At 39.9% G+C, this 27,654-nt stretch overlaps 1 protein-coding gene across 4 annotated transcripts; it reads right to left on the bottom strand.

Annotated features, from left to right (window-relative positions):
- Positions 1 to 1,735: 1,735 nt before the first annotated feature.
- On the bottom strand, positions 1,736 to 26,517 carry CA5A (carbonic anhydrase 5A). Of its 4 annotated transcripts, XM_054200779.1 has the most exons (9): positions 26,303 to 26,517; positions 25,311 to 25,510; positions 15,484 to 15,681; positions 11,391 to 11,509; positions 9,862 to 9,957; positions 9,633 to 9,695; positions 7,673 to 7,828; positions 4,252 to 5,749; positions 1,737 to 4,189 (listed from the first exon to the last, which is right to left on the bottom strand). In XM_054200779.1, the coding sequence occupies exons 2-8, from the start codon at positions 25,438 to 25,440 to the stop codon at positions 5,570 to 5,572; spliced, it is 942 nt and encodes a 313-aa protein (XP_054056754.1). In that variant the 5' UTR covers positions 25,441 to 25,510; positions 26,303 to 26,517; the 3' UTR covers positions 1,737 to 4,189; positions 4,252 to 5,569. The 4 variants fall into 4 exon arrangements, with proteins under 4 accessions (XP_054056755.1, XP_054056754.1, XP_054056752.1 ...); XM_054200780.1 differs by lacking the exons at positions 25,311 to 25,510; positions 26,303 to 26,517 and adding an exon at positions 17,285 to 17,427 and having other exon boundaries at positions 1,736 to 4,189; XM_054200777.1 differs by lacking the exon at positions 26,303 to 26,517 and having other exon boundaries at positions 1,738 to 4,189; positions 25,311 to 25,604.
- Between the last annotated feature and the right edge of the window lie 1,137 nt (positions 26,518 to 27,654).

Raw genomic sequence — 27,654 nt, forward strand, 5'->3', positions numbered from 1 at the left:
GCCAAGCATGTTTTTCTCATCTTCAAAGAGAAATGGGATCCTGAAGAGATTTCAAAGACTATGAAAATTAATTAAAAATAAACAGCAAAACATATTTATCACACAGTTTTCCTGAAACCCCAAAAGCTTTTCTTTAGCCTACCAGCTTAACGTTAGCCCCATCGCGGAGGCTATATGGCTGTAATCTAAACCGACTGTTTCTCAAAGTAAGATTTACCAGCATTTATTTATTACTGTGTTTCATACTTTATCCTAGGCAAAATGTTCACAGGACCACAGAATCAGAAAAAAAAACTGGTTACCTACAACATACGGGATTGTCTCTGTGTTCGCCTCATTACCTCAGGATCCAGCAGACAGGACTGGAAATAAGATGTATGTTTCCAATATTTTCGGATGAATGCTTAAACTCAGTTGTATAGTTGGGTGAACAGAATCACTCATCGGTGGATTTTCTTCACCAGTGCTCTAGACTAACTTCTTACCTTAAGGCAAATAAATTAACTGCTTGATTGTTGGCATTTTAACACCTGATATCAACCTAATTCACAGAAATTTCCGTTGACTTTCAGAAGAACGGGACCAAGTTATCTTTTTTCTCTCTGCAACCAGTTCTTCCGAAAGGGAATTTCTTAGTAGACTGACAGCTTAGAATTTGCAGACTTCAGCCTCAGTTTTGACAGCATTTCCATTTGGAAATCCTGGGATCAAGCAGCAGTGGAGTAGCAGCCACTGAACTACCATATTTAAAGTCAATCACATACTTGCCTGCCTTGCAAATTAATCAGTCGGAGTTAATTCTGCAACTGTTTCTCCATTTGTATGGCTGAGAAAATACCTGCTCATATAGTGCTTTATATCTTCAAAGCACTTCACAAATGCTAAGTATTATTATCAGTTGTGAGCACGAACATTAACTCTCTTAGGCCCCCAAGTTATTCCGCTGAATCTTTGAAGACTATTTGATTATACAATCAGTTCTCCATGTGCTAATACTCAGGCACTTCAAGTTTGTCACATCAAAAAGAAAGACGGAAAGAATTATTTGTCAGAAAAACAAATAATTACCAATATCAGAAGTAAATTGGCCATTTGTTAGAAGTAATGTGTATGTTCTTAACCATTTATCGGGAGAGCTGCCTTGATCAAAATAAGACAGCCTGCTGGAACCAAATAAGCCATTTCTTTAGCAAACACCTCAGCTATACTAATACAGGACCTTATAAGCTTTTTTGTTGGGTAAATGGCAGTGGTGGTAGCTTCTAGAACCCTTAAATATTTGTAATAGTGGAGCTGGCCTCACTCTTAACCTGTGCCACTCTTTCTTCATACTGAAATGGCTTCCCTACCACAAAGGGTACCAAAGAGCACGGTTTGGGGGGCCTTGTATAAAAGTATCACCTACAGTTATTTTAGGGGGTGAATTCCTTAACCAGGAAAGTAATCTCCTACTTTGCCCATCAAAAGAAGTGGAAGCTTGTTTGAATGAAGTGAGCTAAGCATAACATATCTATATGATATCTAGACTCTAAGCACGGCTAAGCAGTGAGACTGAGAAATTAACGCTTAGTTCACCTCATCAGCCATAATAAAGAAAAGGAATCTATATTACTCAAAGTTCTCTTCAGGTTACTTGATAAGATTCTTGTAGCCACTGCCACTACACGTGAAACTCTTGAGAGTTACACCACACATCAGATCAACATTCAGATTTATCAAGACCAATTACACAAGGGAAAAATGAGCTTAGTCAAACAGGTTGAGTTTAACGATCAGCATCAAATTTAGCAAATATCTTCAAAATTTGGAATCCCAGTTTAGACGGCATGCTGCATCTAGCTGAATGTAACAAAAAAATTAGATATCCTTCCATCACTACAGCAGCAACAGAGAGGTCATTGTTCTTTCATTTCAATTATAATACAGTTCAGCAGAGTCTTTCATGGCTTTTAAGTATCACAGAATGTCTGACATCTGATTAGACTCCATTTATAATGACCTGGTTCATTCTCAAGGAGGAACTGTATTATTTTCTTGACAAAGAAAAAAAAAGTACTTTTTAACTTGGAGAGCTTAATTACACAATGAGATACAGACACAGGTTTCTCTGTGTTTCTTTATTGCATAGTCGCACGCTAATGTAACAGTTTAAAATCCAGCAGCTAGAAGTTTCTTTATATCAGGTAAAAACTGAGAAAAAAGGCCTGTATCCTAGGAGAACAGAATGCATTCCCTGTTACATATGTTGTCTGCAAAGACAATTATTTCAGTAAATTATGATTAGGCAGATAGCATACATTAAAATACACAATGTAATAACTGCCACGAAAACAAGATGCACAAAGAAAAAAAAACACAAAGATGTGCCAAGAAATACAAGTTAAGGCATTCAAACTCAAGGCATTCAAATTTTAAAGCAAATACCATTGACTATGAAGTTGAGCAGAATAAGGGACCCTTCCTCAAAAGTAAGCCATGTAGAATTCCAGTACACTAAAACTCAGCAGATTTTCGTGAGATCAAAGCAATCTCCATTTCTACAGCTTTCAAAGCCAAAAGATACACTCCTGTCAGACTTTTGCGGTAAAAATACCAACGCAAACCATCCACGACAGAAGACAAGAAAAGGCTGGTCAGGTATACGTGGTGGCATACACCTGAAGTGCACTGGTGTGAAAGTTCTGGAATGTGGGAATATGCAGCAAACATTCAAACACCAAATGAAGTCATTCCAGCTATAAAGTCACCAAGAACAAGCCTTCTGATAAGAGCAATATTTAACAGAACATAGATGCAGATCTAAGTTCAAAAACCTTCTACTCCCTTTTCAGTAAGCTGTCCTTAAAATAACTTCTATTACAGTCTTTAATTCCTCGTACACACTGCCACAGGAATGCTTCTCAGTACAGTATTAAGTAACAGAAGTGACTACGATGCAAGAACAAGTACAAATGTGTGCTTTGACCCTTTTGTATTGTACCATTTGAAAGAAGAGCCTTAAGACTCCTATGCAGACACCTTTCAAACAGAGTTTAACTTAGTTGTGCAACATCATTACAAATATTAGCTCTAGTCTAACAATCAAATCATTTCCCCCACACGCAACCGGCAAAATATGGGAAAAGAATTATATCCCATCTCCTGTTTCACATACCCATGCAGGCACACGGTATTATTTTCCTTGAAGTTAGCTTTTACAATGCCAATACAGTCGTTGTAACATAACAGTTAAAAAAGCTCCTCCCAAAACCTTTCTGTTCATTTCTAAACTGCTAATTTCAACAACAATCCGCCCTGCAACTGAGATACTGCCTATCTTAACCAGAGATGCTAGAACACTAACATGTAAATGCAAGACACAAAACCCAGCAAAATAACTGTAACAGAAAATCCCTGTAAAACTTATTTTTGTAGCACAGTAGAGCTAATCCTCTCTGTGTTGTCCCTGTTTCCAGATATTTGAAATGATCAGTGCTGAAACTGATTAATTTTATATCCGCATAGATTCTGCGGACCAGGAACATAATAAAAAAAAAATAAAAATCTGTGTGATGGTACCAAAGACTGTATAGTTCAACTGAGATGGTAAAGTTCAACCAAGTTGGTATAGATGATAGAATTCTACAGAGTTCAGCCAAGATGGTAAGGTTCAACCAAGCAGTAAAGGCTTGTGAGAGGTAATGAAACTGAAGACATATACTGCCATGTTAAATATACTATATAGTAAAAATAAGTATACTACACTGGGATAGGAGAGAGATTTTCTTACACTTATCACGTAGAGACACTCTAAAGTTACGTGGCCACATTTCAAATTGGCAAAGGAGAAAGGCACAACTGTTGCAACGTAACAACAGCCTGAGGTAGAGCTATTAAGGAAGAGAAGGCATGACCTGGGCACTTAATTGGTTAAACCAAAAAATTCAAAAGCCTTAAAATCATCAGAGTCACACTAAAAAGTGTTAAAGTGCTTTTCAACAGAACGCTTGGACTTGGGAAAAAAAAAAGTATCAATTCTAAAGTTCTGAATTTAGCGTTGACAAGCCAGTGTCCTGGCATTACTTGTGCTGAACTACACCAGCAACCAGGACTTTGCTTACTGGCAGAAGCAGACCAAGTAACATCTCTTCTCCAAGACGACTCCTCAAATACAATCAATCAAGATCATGTCATGGGTTTACAGACAGACCTTCTCTTCTCCAAGACGACTCCTCAAATACAATCAATCATGTCATGGGTTTACAGACAGACCTGCTCCTCATCAGAAAATCTGACCATACATTCGGTACATGAATTTCATGCACAGGCACACTGTTAAATATAGTACAGCATAAAAAGCCAGTGAGAAAGGTGCTCGAGAGAAAATGATGGCAGTACTATGCTTCAGAGGTAGAAGATACTTGTGGCAGTTGGACCGTAAGTCTAGGATAAGGCTCCAGAGCTGGCACTTTACACAACCATTTCATCTGGTCCACAAATAAATTTCAACCACCACTTAACTTCGTTACCATAAGGTGCTATAAATACAATCTGGTCTCCAGTTGTCCTAAAGCTAGATAACTCTTTTCATAAGAAAAGTACATCTTCAGACAAAACTTTGAAGAGAGTGCACTGGTGCTCCGTGAGTTACTGAACGCTGCATTTTGTCCATAGTCTCCTAGCACTGGATCAGCTTTCAGAAATTGTTTGAGTTCCCCTCCTCCGCCCCCAGCTCCCATTGGGAGGGTCAGCTGGGGCTTATCTAATTTTGCTTTCCTTTGATGTGATCAGTTTCGCGGGATCAATTGGACATTTTCGCCTAATTTGCTGCTCTTGCCAATCTTGAGATATTGGTGAATTCTCTTCTGCTCTCTCCTCCTGGTACATTATTAATACAGAAAAGTAAATGCTGCCAAAGCTAAAAGCTTCTACATTTGTTATAAGGTTTTAGAAAAAGTATTCTGGCTTGTGGTGTAGAGAAAGTGGACATTTTGTGGCATCCATATCAAACGTGGATCAGACAGTCAATAGAATGGAAAGAGGGGAGATTCTATAAGCTATTTTTTCCCTTCTCCTCTTGTCATCCTAAGCACCAAGGAAAAAGGAAGAAGATAAAAATGTCTCTCTATATGTGACTAGATTCTCTAGTTCTCTTTCCAAACCTCTGAAACAATTACACAAAAGGACCCAATTAATACTTTTCACTTCATCACACTTCCTGCTTGCTAACATGTTTTTCGTTGGGATTATCAATTCATGCCAGTCACTGAAAGAGCATTTGAAGAGACACTGAACAATTCAGAAAAGAAGCAGGAGAAGAGGTCACCTGCCCTTATTTTTCCTTTAACTGTCAAAATAATTCCTTATTGATCCCTGCTTTAAAACAAGTCAATTTGTTAAGGATTAATATTATTTACTACTTAAAAAAGCAAACTAAAAAAACCCATAGCTTCTCTACTGGAGGTCAAACATCGCTTAGCAGAACTGAAACTGCCTGGCTGTGAAACGGAACGGCATACACACACTGCAGAAAAAGGAAAAATAATTAAAAAAATAACGTTGCAGTCTGGACTGACATTTCATGGATCATCTATGGCCTGATCTGCTCAGCATGGTCCTTGGGCTGTACTTCAGTATTCAAGAGATGCCTGCTTTGGAAGGATGAACGGACGGTTCTGTTCATTAATGGCTGAAGAGGGCGAAAGTTGTCTACCATTCTCTTTTCTTCTTCACCATCTGAAGTAAAGAGCAGCATCCGAAATGCCTCCAGCTGAGGATGAGAAATGTCCGATTTTGTGACTTTACTAACTGAGGAATTATTGGAGTTCACAACAAAACACAATAATTCATGCTTGGAAAAAAAAAAATAATCAGAGGTACTATTACATTTGCATTCTGAGAAAGTTTAGCACAAACTTCTGCCACATCTTTGTCACCTGCTGGTAAAATTTATGCCATCATCTACATCAATGCAGAAGATGAACTGTCATTTGCCATCTTCAGGCAAACTCAATCTCAAATGTGGCATGTCTGAGACAGAACCGATTCCCATTCAAACACTGGAACATATGCTATCTTTAAATAAGTCTCTCGAACCTTCTTAATTTACACTCTTCCTGGAGTTCTGTTATCTTATACAGACATGCATATGCTGGCACCCAGAAAAGAGAGAACCTCAACAAGCCACAGTCTACGTAGTTGTTGTTCTTAGTGGTTTATAACTGGGGATTAAAATAAAGTATGCAGCAGATCAGCTTTTAATGCTCACAAGGGCATTACAATGTTAAGTAAACTATGAGCCTTTTTATGCCATAAAAGAATGAGAGAGAAGAAGAGCCAAGGGAAAAAAAAAAAAAAGAGAAAAATTTTCAATTGAAGAGCGATACACTATGCATTCAGTTCTCTCTGCTCTGTTAACAATCTTCAGTTCTTCCTGTCCTGTTCCTTTATGTAAACTAAAACATTAAGATGACGTACATGCCTATTCTTCAGTTAGTGTTCCTTTGGAGCACGACTTTCTAGATGGACTAGCTCCATGCAAAAGTCGTATTAAAAAAAAAAATAAATCAGTATTTTGCCTCATGTTGTTGGACTCGTACTTCATTTTTAATCAAAGCTTCAAAAACCAGGGACTATGCACAGATAGCTTTCAGTACCTCTTAAACCATGAAAAAATGGTAGATTTTTTGGCGCTGTTCATTTTTACTTGCTTTGCTACAATCTCCTAGACTTTTTCTATACTGTAATGCCCCTCAAAGTACCCCACTCCTTGGAATAGACAAAAAAATCCTGACAACTTCCAACAAAGTCCACAATTGTAGTATAGTTCTAGTGAGTCCTCCTTCTGACCATTTTCTACTTGTGCCTACATCTACCAAGCAATAACATGAACTACTAAAATTAAAAGCAGTAGAGGGCATATGGAGACAAGTTTGGGTTGGTGTCAGAACAGACTATTGACCACAAGCTTCTCCACTTGAAATAACTTCTGTAACACAAACATTTGCTGAAACCTCTGTTTGTCTGTCCTTTTTAAAGGGGAATAAAAAAAGAGGAATTCAAGGACAGTACAGCCAAATACAGAGTAAACATGCCTGCAAAGGCAAAGGAGAAAACCCAGTGGGCTTCGCTTTATCTCTCGCCATCAGAATGGCATGTGAAGGACTCAGAGCCACCCACCATCCCTTCTGTACCTTCGGAGCCCGCCCCAGGGAAGAACAAAGGATTAGCCCTTGCAGTCTCTCCAAAATTTCTGTGCAAATGCACACAGCTATCAAGAATATGCACAAAAGGTCATAGTTTGGAATTTCACAAAACCTGCCCTTTCTCCTCCCTTCCTACCACAAAAAGGGCTGTGTCCTGGTAAAGAGAGCAAAATTATGCAGTGTTCCAGTAAATAACCATAGAAGTTTTCAAGGGTCAGCTTCCAGCATAAGGCATTGTTAATCAAGATAAAACTCTACTGGAGAGCTGGAGAGCATACTGAATAGGTCTAAAGTCTTTCAATATTAGCTGTTGTTAATGTCAGGACACCTCCCCAGACAAATACTGGGGGTGAAGCAGCCACTGATCTCTGTGTATTCACAGACAATTACTGGCACTGGTAAGCAACTACCATTGTGCATCCTCCCCTTCGTGGCAGCAGGCAGTCAAACAGGTATGGTATGATTTGAAACGTAAGCATGAGTTTTACCTGATTCTCATCAACCTCTATAGGCTTCTTCTTAATAATCCATGTGACCGATTCGGTAAGTGGGGGAGTAGTCAAAGAGCCTGCATAGGTCCAATAATCAGGGCATGAAGGTATCAAACAAGAAGGATCAAAGACATCAAACTCGATAACAGTGTCCTAAGGCCCAGAAAAAAAAATGACAGATTTAAAAAGATCTTAACAATGAGACTAAGTACTGTATGTGTTATATACGCATATGCAAAATTAGATATTGTGAATATTAATAATGATCTACATAACATAGTAATTTAAAACCCCATAAACTTGTAAAAAATTGGTAAGCTGGGTTTAATGTATAAGAGGCATATAGTGAGTAGACAAAATTTAAACATTTCCGTTGTCCCCACAAGCCATTAGGAATTCAGTGCAGAAGAAACAAGGAGCGTGAAGGAGCAACTGACTACGTCTTTGTGGGAGCTAGAAGCAAACAGGAAAAAGAAAGAATAAATGGTGGAATAAGTTCAGGTAGTTCTGACATATAATTAATAGACTGCAAACAGTAGCGCTTTTACTTTTCACGACGTGATTTTAGGCAGCAGGGAGAGGGAGGGGGACTAAAATTTTATTTAAATCCCATTGCGTATTCTTGTCTCCAGAATGTGCACTCCCACAAGTGAGATACCAGACAGCACATAGGAGCTTCAGAGCCTAGATTTCCTACACAAACATTTTACTTCTGGGGTACTTCCAGGATACACTAGCAGTGCAGGAAATGAAGATCCTGTTTTTCCTTAGATAGGCTTTATTGGTTCCCCACTGAGAATGGGAAATGTTAGAGAATTTTTCAAAAATAGGGAGTTGGACAAGAGATTCTAGATGGGAGCTTTCACCTGTCATGTACGAGAGGAAGGTGCAAGAACATCAGAACAGGTATTATCTGACCTTCCTCCTCCTCCTCACCAGGGTGCTGTTCCTCAGGGTTCGGTACTTAAGTCAGTGATAACGCTGGCAAGGCAGCAAAAGTTTTCAAACGTTTTAAATAAAGTGCTGATGAGTTGCTGGGTGACTGACACCCTTTGGAAGTGAGATCTCTTTCAGAGCAGCCCACATGCAGCTTGATGAGCCTAACGTTTGATACTACTTGTTTGGTTTTCTTTTTAAAAAAAGATCTTTAGTTTCTTTCAAATTCATATGCTGTAAATTATTATCTTCTCATAATGGATGTATATTCACAGATTTTTGTGGGTCATTTTGGCACTGAACTGACTTGTTTGGCATTTATCTGGCAGAATTTGCACTGCACTGCCATAAATACTTTGTTTTATTTGGATTAAAAAAATCCTTACTGCGATAAATAATGGCACAGCAACTTCAACTGGATGTGCTCACACGCCAGCAAAATTCTTGATGTGTGGTTTTCTTGTGTACTTTCAAAAAGGAACGGGCACTCAGAGGAGCGTGAGCTGCTTCTGAGCACTATCAGAGATGCAGCACTCCCTCTCCTGGCAGAAGTCATAAATGAGCTATGAAGAAAGCGTCTCATTCCCCTCGCAGAAAGCTTACAGTTTAAAAAAAAAAAAAGGCAAAACATAATCTCCTCTTCAAAGAGAGTTCCTTCCGGTTAAACAACATACAAAAGCTAATCCAGTGTCATAGGTTTTCATAGAAGCAGAAGGGCAAGCTTCAGTGAAGTCAAGCATTAAACATGTGCATGCCCATCTACGGGGATACAATCTCAAGAGCATGATTTCTTAAATCAAGAGGTTTGGAAAGCTTAAAGTATAGAATTCCTCCTTAATAATTAGCTTTCTGCCCCTTCAGTATAATCAGCAATTCACCCAATGTGTCAGTCAGGTCCCCTGATGACATCTAAGGAAGAAAGCATTTATTAGTGTTTTGCTATTCTCAAAGTATCCTTTAGGTTGAATGACTGCGTTAGTTTTGCTGCGTGATAACTGGTGGGACGCTTAAAAATACTTACCTTGTGTTTAACTGCTGGTAAGGCATCAACCAGTGTCTGCAGCCCTTCATGATGTGCTCCTAGCTGCAGAAGACAGGTAGGAGTTAGAGAATCATTAAGCTGACATTCTACATTTCTACCTTAATCAGTAGTTTTTGAAAACAACAACAATCTAGAGGTATTTTGTCCTAAATCAGTTTTAACAAAATAAAAAGGCATCATTACAGCTTATTACACAAAGTGAAATTACCTTTAAAAACACGCCAATAACAGCCAAGCCGTTACCTTCCATCACAGCTTCTTCAAAAGTTGGGTACACAACTGCATTCCAGTGTACCAAATGCAACTGAAATATAAATGAATCAGAAATCAACACATGCACAGAGCACAGTAATGATAGCAAGAAACTTGGCTTTTGATCTTTTGGTCCTTGACAATTTGAGACACTGCAGTGAGCTACCTCAGAAATCAAACACCACAAAAACGAGGACCAAAATTTTATTGGAAAATAATGGTGCTTCCCTTCTTTTTTTTTTTTGTTGTTGTTTTTTTTCTTTTTTTTTTAAACAACAGCCAAAGACCCATAAACTATATTTCACACATACAAAAGGGATTTTGTCTGTGGGAGACTGTGTGGGTTTCTCAGACCATAACAGCAGCTTAATCTGTATTTTTCCCCATTGGCTTCATCCTTTTTATTGACTCTTTTTCTGCCTTAGTAGTTACTTAATCACAAAAGTTTTGCTACTTTAATAATCGCTTACAAGTGGAAAACAGAAGATAAAGTGATCATGATAACCACTAAATTACCACAGAACTCTGCTGTACATTATTCTAATGACTTTAAGAAACATATAAAAATATTGCTGTAACTGGAATAAACTTTCTATCATTAGCCAAATCTCTGGGGTCACATACACCAGACAGTTATTGTATACAACGTAAGCAGGACCAGACTTCTTGAGTTACAGGTATAGGTGTGAGAATTAAATAATCTTCCATTTTCTCTTTAAATACTTTTTTTAAAGGGGTATTCAATATATGCTTTATTTATTATAACTAAACACTTGCAGAGAAATAAAGTGATTTTAAGGCAGCTAAGGACTGGGAGATTTGGAGGTCCACTACAGACAGCAGCTGAGATGCAGTGCATTCACCATGCTCCCAAGAAAACAGATCCTACACCTTATGAACTCTTAGCTCACTGCAGCTCAGAGGCAAAGCACTTGCATTTGGTTTTTTTTGGTTTTGTTTTTGTTTTTTTTAATTGAGATCTGAGCTTGCATATTTACCTCAGTATTTGCTGTCCGCCTGATCTGCACCACGTTAGCTGGGACCTGGGAGTTCATTAAGACTTGAGTGTGCCCTCAGTCTGCTTTCTGTCTCATCGTTTTCCCCTTTAAAAGGGGGAAGGACAAGCAGAGTTGTGCCACTCCATCTAGACAGAGCTGGAATAGCAATGATACTTTGCTGCCTGCCATTGGCTTGCCCGGCAGCTACCCCTGGGGACATTCAGGGAGAAGAAAACATTACTGAAACTTTCAGTAATGGGGCCAACGTTCAATTTTAAGACTGTGTTCTTCTCCAGAAAACACAGTGAGCATGAACTTCCTAATGCAACAGTAGATGAGCTGTGGCACCTACCAGGTCTGATCCGTAACAGTAAACTGCAATTCTTCAAATAGGGAGTTTTCTATCACGCAGGATAGTCACAGACAGTCTGAGACCCAACCCCCAGTCCCCACAAGTGTTTGCACTGTTCAGCATTTTATCTCATACCTCTGCTGGGTAAAATTTACTGTCAACTGTGTGTTCTGAACCCCACTCGTTTATAGCTCCCCAATGGAAATGGAACTGCTTTAGCCTGTATTGGTTTTCCAAGGGACCTCCAACGATTACTAAAAAACAAAACAAGACACACATTAATAAACATGATTTAGAATTGTCCAGACAAGTAACACAGCAAGATCCTACTTGAAATAAGTTTGCCCAAGGAAGAAATCAGCAACTATGTTAAATGAAGCAATCCCCTATTGCTTGGCTACTTTTACAATTTAATTTGCTATGACAAAATTGTTCAAGCAAACACATCACACTTTTTCCCTGCAGTTTGAATCAACTATATCAAATTGAAGATGATAAGCTAAATAGTCTCCTCATCCATCTCCCCTCAAGGGAACTACTGGTTTTTTCCAATTCACATAAAGTTTGTCAGAGTCATGGTGATTACATGTTACGTTCTGTGCTCTTCTCTTCAAGCAAGCACATGAGAACTGCCTTACGAGATGCAACACGTATGACAAAGCAATGGATGTATCTATTAAATGACATCCCAGCGATGCCTCAATAGCTATGAAAAAATATTGACATTTCCCATGACAATACAAGACTTCAAAAATCCAGTTTTGCCAGTATTATCACTACACTGCGTCAAATGTTCAATTCTGATTTTTTTAAGTTACAAAAATCCAAACCCACTATTCTGCTTCAATGCAGCTTTCAGACTGCATAACCAACGCTGAAAGATCTCCTGTACAGCCAGATATATGGTAATATTGTGTCTACTCTAAACTGCTAAAGCTACGCTCTACAAAGCATCTAAACATACAGTCTGCCTATGGGCAAGATTCTGAGTTTATGGAAGCTTTAATGCACTTTTTAGCCATGAGTAAGGGTAAACACACAATCTGCTCTCCTGATTTCAGGAGGCATCTCATCATTTTGCAAACACATGAATGAAAAAGTCTATGCCTAGTTTTCTGTGTAGCGTTGGTTTTTACTCATTTCCTGCTAACTGAAGGAGGATCATTCTGCAAAGTCTTCTTGCTAGTTATTACATCACAGCAGCTGGTAAATGACAGACCATAATTACTTCCAAAGGGGTAACAACAAATATGTAGCTGTAGAGACCCATTTGCTGATTTTTACTTAACTGTACATCATGGTTAAATTTTGTAGCAAACCACTGTATAAAGTACATAATTCCAACGCTACTTTTGAAAAGAAGTTAATCACTGTAATGCTGAGGAGAAAACAATGAGAGGCATTAAGAGCTTTCTTGTCCTTTACCCAAAAACCAGACAGCAGTTTTGAAATTCTAACTAGATAGGTTTGTGTGTGATAAAAGAATAAGCTAAAATAAGCTACGCAAATTGACATTTAACTAATTTCATCCACTGTTGTTGAGCTCTTCACATAAATGCAATACTGACCATCACTAAAAAAATGGTGATGGAGAAAAGTAACTTTCAAGGATGGGATGAAGATGTGTCCCACACTGCCAAGTCTTTCAGAATTAAAGTTTCTGCACTCTAAAACTATCCATTCCTGACTATATGATGATGCAAACCCACAAGTGATTACATTCATGTAAATAATCACATTCACATACTTAGCAAATCAGATTCTATAGCGGACACTAGAAAGTGACAGGAAACAAACAGGAGCTTACAGTCCCTTTACAAGCATTTTTGTCATTTCATTTCCTCTCAATTTACCAGTCTTGATAATTTCAAAACAGAAATTTAAAGGAACTCTAACAACAACCAGAGGAAAGAATCACATCAGCTTTTTATTGTAGTCCTAGTCTGTTTCAGTCTTATTTCCTTGCAGTAGATGGCATTCATGCACACAGACAGGACCACATTCTGGACATACTTTCCCCGCACCCTCTTTCTTCTTCATCCTCTTGCTCTGCTCATAAACAAACACCCCATGGCAGCACTACCTTCATCTTTTGCCCAGGTCTTGCTTTGCCTCATCTCAGAAGTTGGGCATTTTTGTCTATCCTGGATGCACGTTTCATTTTGTCTTTTTGATCTTATGTTTCAATTTTGTTGCTTTTTTTGTTTGTATAAGGGCTTCCTTCATAAGCTTCCTTCTCCACATTTCTATTATTGTTACACAGAAGCTGGCAGAAAGAAAAATCAGAAATAGCAACAGTAAACAGAGAAAGGTGGAGGAGAGAGGCAGGCACTTGAAAACCTGGCTATTTATACAGCAACATCCCATGATCTGTTGTTTCTCTGTCATTTTGGAGTCCTGCCACTGATCATTTAATGCCATCCTCCACTAGCCGTCATCACCCTTCATTGACTGTAGTTCAGTTGAGGAAGATGATAATGATGAAAAGGCAGCCATCCAGAAAGAGGCAGCAAGAATACTCACACTTAAAGATTTATCTCAAGTCTTATAGATGAAGCGGGTAAGATCTTTCAGGGCTGTGATGCACTCTGAATAGCCAGCCTCTGAAAGGCCAGTGCCCCTCTAATTGACAGTCCTGATGCTTGCCTCTATGTCACCAAAACTGCCCCTGTGTATTTAAAACTTGCGTATTTCTTAACCTGCTGCAGGCAATTCCCCTCCATTACATTAATTCTTGGAGAAAAAAAAAATGACTTTGTTATCCATTGAACTGCAAAACATTACGCTTTTCAGAAATGTATCCTCAACAGATAGCGGGGTATGGCTGTATAAAGTAAAAGACTGTTAAATTAAGAGCAAAACTGATCTAAAGTTAGTAAGATAGATGTCTCTGATGAGCTAACAAGTGATGTCTCTATCTTAGTCTCTCCTCTAACCCCACCTCACTAACACAATAGCAGTTTGTACTAAAAAAACAGAAGGGCACTATTTGGTTTCTTCATTACGTATCATAGCGCTCAAATGAGCAGGGGCAAGAGTATTCCCTGGTTGGAAACTAATGTTCTGGGTGAAGAGCTATAAGCAATAAAAACAAGAAAAACCCCAAATGTTAGACAAGCCCCTGAAAGCTCCATGCATTCCACCGCTACTGTTTTTGCTACATTGTTTTATCAGCCTCTTTCCAATCAACCACAAATACTGGTATAGTAGAGACAAAGCATATGTTTTTATTAGCATGCTGAAGACCTCTTTCCCAAGGGCATTACTAAATCGCCTGTGAGGATCTGGTAACTCTTATGGCAATCTTAAACATATATTACTCTAATCGAACAGGTTCAAACTTGTCCTGGGTCCTTCAATTTTTCCCTCCAGGACAAGCTGAGTAACTGACATGAATCATGTGCTACACAATATCCCTGACCAACTGCTACCAGTTCACCTACCTTTAACAAATACCTTCTTTATACATACCAGCAATACTGTTTGGTAAACTCAACTTTTAAAGTAACAACACACAGGAAATCTCGAATTTGGTAGCAACATCTTGAGTTTAAGTTACTTGACTCTATTGAGCATTAAAAAAAACTTATCTGCTCAGGTCAGCGTGCTGACACAGCTGATTCCCAACTTGCCAGAATGCATAATTGGATTTCAGATGCATGGACTCCTGCTTATACTAAAACAACAGGAACACATGCACCTGCTCCCGGTGGTAGCAGCTGACTATCGTTTAATTCTCCAAAAGCTTATTGAGATAAGTATATATGCTTTCCAACTGAAAGTCATTGTGCTACTGATTATTTCAAATGCATTAAATATATCTGTTAACACCACAAAAGAGATAAGTGGCAGATTACTTTAATAGGAATCTCATTTAAAATTAAGTACATACATACACATATGACTGAAGATTGACTCATATAGACAAAGCTGTGATATTACAAGACCTCATCAAAAGGCAGGGCATTAAGGCTTGTGCAATAAGAATAATTTTCAACCTACAACAGAGGATTTGTGCACAGTGTCCATGGTAATAAGTACATCGTAAAAGTAAGACCTATACAGAACTTCTGCATTACAATTCCCATCACTGTAAGTCCACGTGTAGCTAAAGCATTCTTTTACTGTATATTCATTTTCAGCATTTGTCCTGAGGTTTTACATCACGCAAATATTTCTCCTTTCTAAGCATTAAGACAATAAATAGATTTTTCTGAGTTTTGCTTACTTGATCTATCAGTTGAATCATCAAACTCAACCAGGAACGAATATCCATTGTTCCAGATGTGAAGACACGTTGTTGGGTCGTAGCTGATTTTCAGAGGCTTCAGAAAAGGGTCATAAACACTGTCTCTCCACTGGATATTGATAGGAGACTGTCGGGTGCCCCCAGGAATTGTAAGTGGACTCTGCCAAAGTGGATGCACTGGAAGAGAAGGAAGAAAGTCAGGCTCTAATGCACGATAGAGAATTTCCAACTAAATACTTCAGAACTTTTTGGCAAAAGAAGATGCTTTGGCATATTGGCTCCAAAAGCTAATTCAAGTCAGCTGATGCACAGGCAAGTAAAATAATAATACGTTCCAGTTGCATGACTCAGAGCTACACAGGGAAGTGCAGTAATTTCATAGAATCATAGAATGGTTTGGGTGGGAAGGGACCTTAAAGATCATCTAGTTCCATCCCCCTGCCACAGGCAGGGACACCTCCCACTAGACCAGGTTGCTCAAAGCCCCGTCCAACCTGTCCTTGAACACCTCCACTTCTCTGTCCAATTTGACTTACAACTGTGTTGATAACTTTCTGCATTTACAAAATGCTCCTCAAAGAAATTCTGTCCCCTTATTTGCCAGAAAATTGTTTTCCTTTTATTGACAATTGATTTTAAGGTGGCTTCTGTTTTGCGGCTTTGCCAGAGTCTAAGCACACCACTTCAGCTTTCCTTATATACCAGTACATCAACTGATGTCAGATTGCACCAGACACAGGATAACTCCCACTAGAAGGCAAAAAAACTCTCCTGAAGGTGCCGGTCTTTTGCCTACGTGTGCTTAGGCAAAAATTTACACCACTGCTAAGGGTGTAGTGCTCCTGAAGCACCCATACCAATATCAACCAAGACTACTCCACACAGTCAGGACCTACAGCTGATCATCCCCACACCTGTAAAATCCTAAGCTACCAATTTTGGGGGCAGCTTGGGTGTCTCAAACCGGCAGGAGCAGGGCAGATGCGTGAATACAGTTTCCATGGGATGCTGTTCTGCTTGAAAACAGAACCGAGATATGTGGGAACAGGGAGCACTTGCTCACCTGCCATCCCCCAACTTCAGCAGCCCGCAGACCAAGGTTTTTGTACCTTGCCCATCTGCTGAACCCAAAACCAAGGGGCTCTGAAGCACAGCGTTACTGGCTACTTCATTAGATACAACGGCTTGCAGTCTTTTGGAAAGAAAGAAATAAATTAAATCCTTTAACAACCCACTCACATGAGGAGCAGCTGAACAACCTTCCCCCTTGGTTTCCTCAGTAAGGGGCAAACTTTCTCGGCCCGTACAAGGTCGCCACAGGCAGGTAAGGCAGAAGCAGGCAAGCAAAACACTCTCCACAAGTGCCACTGCTCTCTCTTATTGTGAGTGCCATTTCCTGATGTTTCAGCAGAGGAACTGTCACGGACAAAGCCCGGCTGAACTTGGCGTCCCCGCCTCTTCTACACAAACTTTCGGGGCGCCGGCAAGCCCCCTCAGAAGCGTCGGAGGGAGACGGGCGCTGCCCGGACCCAGGCCCCTCAGCCGGGCCCCGGGGAGGGCGCGATGGGCAGCGGGGGTCCCTCGGGGCGGGGACGATGAGCCGGGACGGGGAGAACGAGGGGGGCTCGCGGCAGCGACCCGCTCTCCTCGGGCGGCGGGCGCTGCTCGCCTCGAGGGGCGAGGGCAGCCCCGGCCTGAGGGAGCCCATCCCCGGGCGGACCCCCCTGAGGGAGGCGGTTTCCCCCTGAGGGCGGCGGCGCGGGAGGGCGGCGGCACTCACGGGCGTCTCGCAGGCGGTAGGAGCAGCAGGCGCCCAGGCTGCACCGTCGTGTCCCCCGCCGCAAGGCAGCAGCCACCCAAGCCCGGCGCAGCAGCGGCAGCATCGCGGAGAAGGCTGTGGAGTCACCGGGCGCCACCGCCCAGCCCGGCACGGCCCAGCCCGACACGGCACGGCCCCTTCCGGCACGGCCCCCCCGCCGCCATGGCTCCCTCAGGGGAGCGGGCGCTGGTTCTGCCAGAGGCGAAGTGGGGAAGGCGGCCTCAGCTCAGCTGGCCGCTCTTCCCTCAGGGGCGGGCCGAGAGTGGCTTTTACCGGCATTGTATCTTGTGACAACGTTAGAGAAGAGGCCACAGTTCCCTGTGGGTGCGTTTTCACCGTTTCCCATGGTCAGGCTAATCCTTGTGCTTGTCTCACGCCAAAAATTTGTTTCCTCTCAGGGTTGATAGCGTTAGGACTTGCTTATACACCTTAGGGGAGTGGCATTTATTCTTGTGTAGTTAGTTTTGCTCAAGGAGGAGATTTTGGTTTCTCCCAGCTGAAGGTGGGCTGGAGCATGACTTCGTTCCCACAGAGATACGGGTGGCCCTGGCACAGCAGGGCCCCAGCCCCAAACTGCACAGAAAAGTTAGGAAAAGTTAACATTATGGCCACGTTACCCGACTCCTTCTGTCCCAAAGTGTAGAGGCCAAAATAGGCCCACCCCGGATTGGTAAAAGGGTCCAACTGAACTAGCGTTTGTCTGACACCGCTTGAGGTAGGCCTTGGTTAAAAACCTTGGTTAATCCTTGCACCTTTTCTGTGTTACAGCTCCCAGTGAAGAACACAAAGCAAAAAGGGAAGTCCCTAGAAAGCCGACGGCGTCGGTGAAAGTGCAAAGATGAAGTAAGTGTCCTCATTTTTGCCGGGTCCATTGGGCAGCCAGGAGCAGAACCCCACACCTCAGCTCCAGGCCTTCATCTTGCCACCCACTTTGAATCAGATTTCTTGTTACTCTCTTAAAGTCATTTTGCAAATCTGCAGTTACCTTTTGGGGATTTTTAACCTTGTTAGGGTGACTACTTCTGAATTTTCATGAGGAACCTGGCATAGCGTAGAGAATGTTTACTGAAATTGAGACAAGACTAGATAATCAGCTCAGGCCAACCAAGAAGCGTTTGCTCTAGTTTATAACATTGAGAAATTTCTATTGCATTCACAGTATAACATATTTAAAGTACTCCTTAGTTGAGTAAGAGGAGGTTGAAGTCTGGCAAGTGATTTGCCTTGAGTGGCTACATGATCAGAAAACAGGTCATCAAGAGATGTACAAAGACAAACAGCATGTGATCTTAGGATGTTAAACCTGGGTTTAAATTTCATTTTATTTCCTCCCTCCCGCAAGACATGCTTTCTTTAAAGTGTGGTCTTTTTTTTGTATAGTAGGATTCAATTGCAAACATAATGAATTCTTGGTTTGACTCTCAATGTTTTTCAGGATGGCTAACCTCACTATCCTCAACATATAGCATCCTGTAACTTAAAAAGAAGAGCTAGGTACTTGATGAAGTTGAAAACAGTTGTAGCCCTTAAACGTCATTATTCATTCAGGCCTAATCACAGTTTAATAGCCTATTAATCATGGTTAGGCAACATTATTTAGCACAGGTCAGACATGTCTGTCTGTTGCTGAAGCTACTTATAAGCAATAGGTAGCTCCTGGTCATGAAGACACCCCGTATAAGCTTTGTGCTTAATTGTAGCAGGGAGCTCAGACATAGCTTCAGATACTTTAATTCTGCGCATAAACAGGAGATAGTGGGTTTTATTCTCATCTACTAACAAAACAAGATTGTCATTCCTTCATGTTCTGTTCTTCTGTGATGTGTCCTGTAGATACAATTGATAATCTTGGGCAGCTTAGAAGTCAAATCTACCACATTAACTAATGTATGTATGCCCTATATCATAGTGTAGATGCTTGCTGTTGAAGAGCATGACTTAGTTTCTGTACAACTATCACTTTTCTGTATGTTAAAAGAAATTGAAAAAAAAGCCTCAAACCCCGCTGCTTTAGACTGTGGCATTAAGATGACCAGACCTTGTGAAGCTTTTAGGGATTTGATCCTGCAAAGTTTTGAAAATGTAAACTTTTTTATAAAGCTACTGAGCTGAACAGAATGAGTCATTTCTTGTGGGTTGAACAGCACAACCAAAGGAAAGTTCTTATGGCGTAGGCTTTCGGAAATGATGGGCTGTTCAGGTGCAAAAAAAAAAACTAAAGAGAAATAACTTTGACATACAACACACTTGTTTCCCCTCTGAATCATTCACAGAATCTGCATCCAGTTTTACATGCACATACTATTTCTTACTGAGCATAAATTTCAGTAAAACTTCAGTGTTTAATAAAAAAACCAACTTTTCTTCTCTGGGGGGTTAAAGAAAACCCTTTAAAATATGAGTTCAGTGGCAGTGAGATGGTTTGTTTTGGAAACTGCAGACAGAAAGGCAAAAACTACCTGTGCAAAAGGAAACATAAGGCCTAAATCCTATTCCCAGTGGCCAAAATCTTCTTTTCTGGACCATTTCAGAAACAGAGTTTCTCCTTGGCCATGTCCCAGTTAGAGATGGTGGTTTATGCAAGAGAGACATGGCTCTCATGCAGTGAGCCAGAGAGAACAACAGCAGCCAGAATTACAATATCTCTGTTGTTCTCATGTTTTTCCAAAATTGTTATATTTCTGGACCATCTGGGAGGTTTCAGCTGTGCTCTCTCTTGTTCCTGAGCTGAGAATGGTTTCTGTGTATAGGGATCACCACAACCAGAAATCTGACTGTTTTTCTACTGGATGAGTTAAAGTGATGCAGAATCTGTGTGGAAAAAGAAATAGAAACCTCATCTACTAGGTCTATTTTCAAATGGGCAAAGTTAAAAAAAAAAGAAAAGGTAAGAATAGTGAGAATTAAGGTAGCATGCAATTTGCACGCTTCGCTTTATGCATGTCTCATTTACAATCAGCTCACTGAGGAACGGTCTAGTCTATTGTTTACCGTTGTTACATACGTATCTATGGTATTGTCAGAGCAGTTATAGTAAATACTGTAATATAAGAAGCATGACCAAGATGTGAGTCACCCATGAGGAGAGATCTGCCACAAACAGACCTTATCTGTGCTTGATTTATTTTAATTTTTTTAAAATTTCCAGACACAGTGATGCTCCATTTAATTTTATAGTATTTGGAGGCTTCTTACATTTGCACTGTGTTTTTTTTCCTACCTTTAGCAGCTGAAGTACATGTATAGAGCCATCCAAATAGTCCCAATCTTTTTAGTTATTTTCTATAATTAATTGCAGCTGTGGATGCTTTAACAGGTCTATTTGGAATAATTGTTAAAAAGTTCATTTAGCCGTGATACAAGTATCAAAAGCGGTGGGGTGGGATTCAAGATCCAGATGAAAATAGGGGTTGTGTATATTACTGGATTATCATAATTTATAACACGATTTCCAAGAAAATATTTTGAAGGCCATGGTTCTATGGTAAAAATCCAAAATAAATTCAGTTAAATGAAAGGATTTACTGCCAATTTACACTGTTGTAAACTTGATTTAGAGACAAAACATCTTTCAATGTTTCATTTTTAAATTCCCTTTAACTGTCCTGGGGAGGAGAGAGTTCTCACATGTGGGTTACAAAATTAGAAGAAAGAGTATGAAAATTAATTAATGTAGTTGTCAAGTGAGAATGAGGGGTAAAATGACTCAGCGTTGGTGGATTTCAGTCTTTATGGTTTTAATCTTTAAGAAGGAAAAAACAAAGACGACCTGTTGAATAAAGCACTTTGATTTGTTTACACGGGGATTTTCAAACAAGGTTCACCCAGCTCTGAAGTAAATCAGGGAATACGGCATGGTGGGAACAATTGAGAAACCCCACCCACTTGAAGGAAATAGGTTTTTATCCTAGGTTGAGCAGGGGTGCTTTCCATAGCAACACATTCTGAATTAGAAAAATAAAAACAAACATACAACTGAAACTCAATAAAGAACCATTTTAAACTTTAAAGGGCTGTGGCTCTGCTTCATCCGCTTGGATTGAATATTACAGAGGAAATCCAAGATAGGTTGATTTCTTTGAAGCTTTTTAGTATGAATCAAGATTTTGGAGGGTAGCAGCAGTGGTTGGCTAAGGTCCATTGTGACAAGGTGTTGAAAGTTCTGCTGAATTGATGTCAGATTTGGACTGTGATGCAGGCCAGTTTATTGATAAACAGTCTAGTGCTTTTTATCAAACGGATGTAACTGACAGAGTACTCTAAGCTCAACAGGAAAGCAGCAGCAGATTGTGAAATGCTGAGCTTTTCTCTGCTTCCAGAATGTTTGGCTGAGATAGGAGCCTGGATGAGAAGGCAGTGGCTGAGGCTAAGTCCAGATAAGGAGGAGGTAATTCCAGTTGGCAAGGTAAAGTAAACAGAGGCTTTATCTTTTCTGTATAAAAACATTTGCTAAAATTATGTATGCAGGCTTAGTAACTCAGCATGGAAAGGGCTTAGAAGATATCTCATGGACAATTTGTGTAGTTATTGCAATTGTATGTGCAGTCCTGGAGATGGCACACCTGGATTGTGTGTCATTGCTGTACTTCTACTATTCTTTAAAAAAAAAAAAAAAAGCCTTGAAGGATTGTGTTTTTCTTGTAACTTCTTCTAAAAGGATAACGAAGAAAAAAGCCTTTCAGGTCTGCTGTGGCAATTAGTAGGGTGAGGGTATACTCCATAGCCTTAAAAATCCTTACGAAGAGCATTTCTAGCAGCTCCCTCCCTATTGTATTAAAAGGTGTCTGAAACCACTGCCTTCATGTATTGTTACAAGATACCACAGAGCTTGGTACAGACATCCATTGCTGTACTCCATGTCACTAGCAATTTTTTACATATAAGCCATGATTCTCAGCTATGTTTCTGGAGCTCTCTCCCAGTGAAGTGCAGAAAAATACTTTTGTCCTTGTGGGGACACTAGGGGAACGCAGAAAAGGCACTGGCAAGTGTCAGCCTTTGAATTGTTTAACCTATGTCCTCACAGCAAATGTCCGAGTTAACTGCCAAGTGAAAGAATCACGACCCAGCTCAGTGAGAGACTACTTCTGTGAGTGGGAGGGGTGAGGGAGGGAAGATAAAAGAGATGAAGTGCAGGAAAATAGTGAACTTTACATTGAAGACATTACCTAAGAGCTCAGTGGTCCAATTTTACCGTTTCTTTGATCAAGTTTTTGTCACTGAAAGGGCTGTTTGTACTGTCAGCTGTGAATAGCGGAATTTAATTGAATGTGCTTTTTGCTTTGAATGCATGTTGTGCACAGGGTCTAGCCACCAGATGGAGGAACCCACAGGTTGGCTTATTCAGAGCTGGTGTCTATTCACTGGCAGATGAAACCAGGCATTCCAAAGATAGTGCTTTCCTGAATCAGTTTGTTTTGGCATTTCCTGCATGAATTCCTGCATGAATGTCATGGAGTAGAGAAAGATTTAAGTAATAAATAACATTTGCATTAAATTGAAAAGAGCAATGTGAGTAAGAAGAGTTAGATAGCTGGTGTAGTTAATTCAATCATCAATGGTCTTATGATGGAACAGCATTCTATGATCTCTTCCTGGAATGTTTGTTACCATGAAGTGAGTTTTGGTTTCTCAGTATGGGTCCCCATGGACAAGTGTCCACAGCAAAAAATGTGGCATCATTTAGCCCCTTACTGGAAACGGATGGATGTGGGGTAACCATAAAATAATTACTTTCTCCATCACATGTGGAGATCTAGAGATCTCAGCTTTTCTCCAGTTTATCTTCTTACTCCACTGAACAATTTAAAATAATTTTCCTAAAGTAATATTTTCACTGATGAAACAGAAACGTAACACTTTATTGTAATATGTTCCATTCCTGAAGTTTTCAATTCTATAGGCCATAAAGGTTTGTCGTATATTAATACTGAACAAGTAGAAGAATTAGGAACTGTGTAGAAGGAATCTGTGCTGATGGTTCTTGGGTTTCATTGCTTTTTTAATGTTGATTTATATTGTCTGTGTGATTTATATTCTGAAATTGGAAGTAGTTGGACTTGCAATGAATATTCACTTGCAATCTTAGTTTATGTCTTCAAATATAAAAATAATGAATAAATAATAAAAACTAATGAATAAAAATACATTATTTTAAACCACAATTACAGTGGATTCTCTAGATTTCCGCTCTGAAGCAGTACTTCATATCACTGCACACGATGAGCAGTATTGTATGAGCATTATTCTTACTGGCACAGGTTTTTCTTTTAGCTGTTGAATCTCCAATGCTGAAGAAGTTTATTAATAAATTGCAGATAAAGGAGTGATATAGACATTGCTTGTGACTATTAGAGTATGTTCTCTCATCTGCACGCATCCTTGTGTGGAGTGGGCTTACATTTAAGAGTGGCTGAAGTTTAAGAGACTTTTGAGCTGTACTAAGAAAGCTCTGCACCAGTCAGAATAGGAAAAAATACTGTCATGGATGCAGGTGTGACTCATTTAAATTTTCTATTAGGAATTAGGCTCACTCTTCTGGTTGTGTCACTAGTAAAACAATTCAATGCTAATCTTGCTTCTAGAATTAGGCATCTTCTATAGATTGAAAAGGCACCTTTTTTTAAATGAAGGTGAAGTGCTCCGTTAACAAATTATGCTACTCAATTGAAGTACCCATTCTGTTTTAAGCTTTCAGAATACAATTCACATTTTCTATTCTGAGTAGCAAAAAAAAAAAGGGAGAAAATTTAGACTGAGAACTCTGAAAAACATCACTAATACTGTGTCTTCATAAAAAGCGCTCTGAATTATTTCTGATGTGCTGAGTGACAGGGAAGCTTGCATGCTATATATCACGTAAAGCTTCCATGCCTAGGAATACATACAACACAGCGCACATTGCACTTGGCAGCTAATCTACCAGTTTTTTTGAGATGCTAGTCACTCAGTGGCAGAAAGTATTTTGGCGTCATCTTCCAAAATGTATTTCAAGTGCAGAGCTATTAAATACTGAAATTACTGAATATTTCTTGTAGCTTCCAATATAAAAAAAACCCTTGTGCTTGTCTTCATTCTGCTCTGTTTTATATCTGTCACAAAATCAGCTGTTTTCTCATCAGTTAAGTAAATACAAATTTTGTCATTTGATAATTTAAATAGAAGGGAATCACATCTCAGTATTCAAGGGGGGATCTGGCTGTTCTTTCGGAAAAATTAGTAAGCTGAATACATTTACAGAGGGGGAAAAAAAAAAAAAAGGGAAACAAAAGGATTTCCTAGATATAAAATAAATACTCTTTACTCTTGCTCCAGCTGACATTATCTGCACACAGGCAAGTAGACATGCAGTCTCTGGCTGGCCTCATCTCATTTGTAGGTAAGTTAATCAGTATTTTAAATAACTAAATCTTTGACATCTTCCAGTAGTGTCCTGCATCTCAGGAAGTGATTCATTGTAGTTCTCCTGTACACCACATTTGGAGAGTTTTGTGATTTATACTTCTATTAGGCCTCGTTTTCAAAATTAAACATTGTAATGTCTGAAGTCAAAGCCACTCAGAATCAATTTGTGCAAAATGTTCTTTGAATTACACTTATAAAAACAATTTTCATGAAAACCAGCAAAACCTTGCAGGACAAAGTTAAAAACTACTTGTTGTATAGTATGCAACTTCATTGTAGTTACAAGTGAAAAATCACAAACAACCCAATAACACTTACACAGCAGAAATAACAAAGAGCAATGTTTTAATACTACTCACGGAGATAAATCATGCAATTCAATAAGGTATTTCTATCTCTAGTTTCTCTCGTTCCTTTCACTCTATTTTCTTTAATCTTTCAGTCACATTCTCAAATTTCCCTTTTTGGTTAGCTGACAAATAAGAAAGGAGAGCAACACTAAAGTACATTTGTTGTCTTTGTACTGATGCATCTATGTTATGCAGGTATCCAGTACTATTTTGATTAAATGAAATACACTTACATGCCTCATTCCTGTTTTTATGAGTGCAGGCGGCCAGGCTGCAGAGTCGTGCTGGCACTGACGGGGGACTCCAGATAGTTTTCAGCTGCTTGTATAAATGCGCCAGCGTATTTGCCTTCACACTATTCATTGCTATCACCTTGGCACTTAAAATCTTCAGTTAGTCAAACAGCCAGAGGAGCTTTCCAGAGTCTAGCGACCTATCAACATAAAGTAGAGGAGAATAGTCCCGTGGATATACAGCTTCAGATAACTGAGGGAGTCTCCAGAACTACTTATAAAAAAATTTGAGAGCACCCTTTGCCGGTTGGAGAGGTGGAGCTAACCAAGTAGTTAATTTTCAACTTGTGCCTGGACAGGCTTCTTTATTGGCTCCACATTTTGTTGGAGGGCCAACAAGTTGATGATTATTCTACATGTGCTTTCCAGGTTCATTCTCATCTGGCTCCAAGAACACTGAGGGGTTACAGAAATCACTCTTTTGTATGCAAGGAGAGAGGTTTCTTATCACTTCTTCATGCATACATGCTTTGAATTTGAATAGTTGCATATTTGAATAGTGATAGCTAAGAATTGCTATCACTAACAACTGTAATTCTGAGGACTGGTGACTCCTCAAACTGAGGAATTCACAGAGATCTAGTAGATATACAAGGCTGGCCCAGGAGAACAGGAAGGGGAGCAGCCTCCTGCAGAAGAGTATTTTAGCTCCTCTGAGCGTGTAATACAGTACCATTGCAGCCTCAACGTGAGAAATTGCTCTTCTGAACTATCCCGTAAGAGGTATAATTTTCTATAGACTAGAAATAGACATAAGGAAACCTAATTACTCCTCACACACCACTTTGACCCAGCTGAAGTGGGCTTTTTTTTCCCAGTGGGGAGAACAGATTGAGATGTTTTCCTGACTCGTGTTTCTTAGAAATGAAAACATGAAGAATTTTACTCTCTTACAATTTCCACATGCAATTCCAGTAACTTTGTTATCATACCTGAAAGATCTGTATAAAAGCCCCATCCTTTAATTTTCTTTGGCATGTTTGCTCTTCCTCCGGTAGCTTCAATCCATGGAAATGGCACAGACACAAGTAACTTCTGAGTTGTAACAGAGCTGTAGTTTCTCGGGCCCAGCACAGAAACGCAGGCAAGCAATTCATTCTCTAGAGAGTTCTCATAATGTTACAGATTGTAATAGGCCAAATGGGAACAAAGATGGAGAGCCATCAGAAAAGGGCGCCCAGGCATGTTAGGGAGCAGCACAGGCCAGCTACTCTCAAAGGACAGGGGAGTGGTGAGCCAAGGATGACCCCAGCACAAGCAGTGCCACCCCCCCCCAGAGGCTGCGCACAGCAGGCAGAGGTGGCTGCTGCTAAAAAGGGTCCATTGGAAGTCCCAAACATTGCAAGGGACAAAGCAGGTCCAAGGTCCAACCAGAGAGCTCAGGCAGAAGCAAAAGGAGACAGGGCCAAAGGCAAGCAACAGCAAGGGTCCAAAGTCCCTCCTAGAAACAGGGCTAAACATGAACCTGAAGACAAATACCCTAACCCAGGCCTGGGCTTAAGTAGGTTCCTGGCCCACGGGCAGGGCTGCGTGGCTGGAGCCTACAGGTGAGGCTTGCCAGGGCCATTAAAGCTTGTTAGTGGCCTCAGGGTCATGACAGTGCAAAAGTATTTAATAATTTTCATATAAGTACTTGCAAAATCCATGTGATTATTTTCCTTTATTAAGTACATAGGAGGGCACATTTTGAAAGCTACAGAACCTATCAGTGACAGAGCAAGCAGAAATGATAAGACTATTAACATTCTGCCATTAAAAAATTGCCATTAAAAATTATTCCTTTCTTAATCTATATATTTACCCGTGAAATATTTTTCAATAGTAGTTTGGTTTTACTTAACAAATGTTAGTGTCTTGAATTAGAAAGGTATTTGCTTGGTGATATTTTCATTAAACGTATGCATGCGTGTCAACTCTTACCACACAGGGTATAAGTGCAAGGCTCAGGCTCAGGGAATCCTCTTTAGTATCCTAAAATGGCAAGCTTATTTGTGATGTTTACTATTCTGAAACCTACTGTTTAGGAGAGTCTTTCTTAATGCTTGTCATTTATTACCTCAGCTGCCTGCTTCAGAGTATCTAAGGGCAAGGCATTGTCAGCTAGGGATTCTGCTTGAAGAACTGCAAAAGCAAACTTCTATTGTTGCTCATAATTGTGTATAATTACATATGTGAAGTGTGAGTGTATACAATGGAAATGCACTTACTTTGTCTTCACAGGAACTAGAGAAGTAAAAATCTAGAAATTTCTTGCTGTCACTACCCATCTGACTTTTGCTGTAGG

Source organism: Rissa tridactyla, chromosome 4, assembly GCF_028500815.1.
Source record: "Rissa tridactyla isolate bRisTri1 chromosome 4, bRisTri1.patW.cur.20221130, whole genome shotgun sequence".
NCBI classification, from domain to species: domain Eukaryota; kingdom Metazoa; phylum Chordata; class Aves; order Charadriiformes; family Laridae; genus Rissa; species Rissa tridactyla.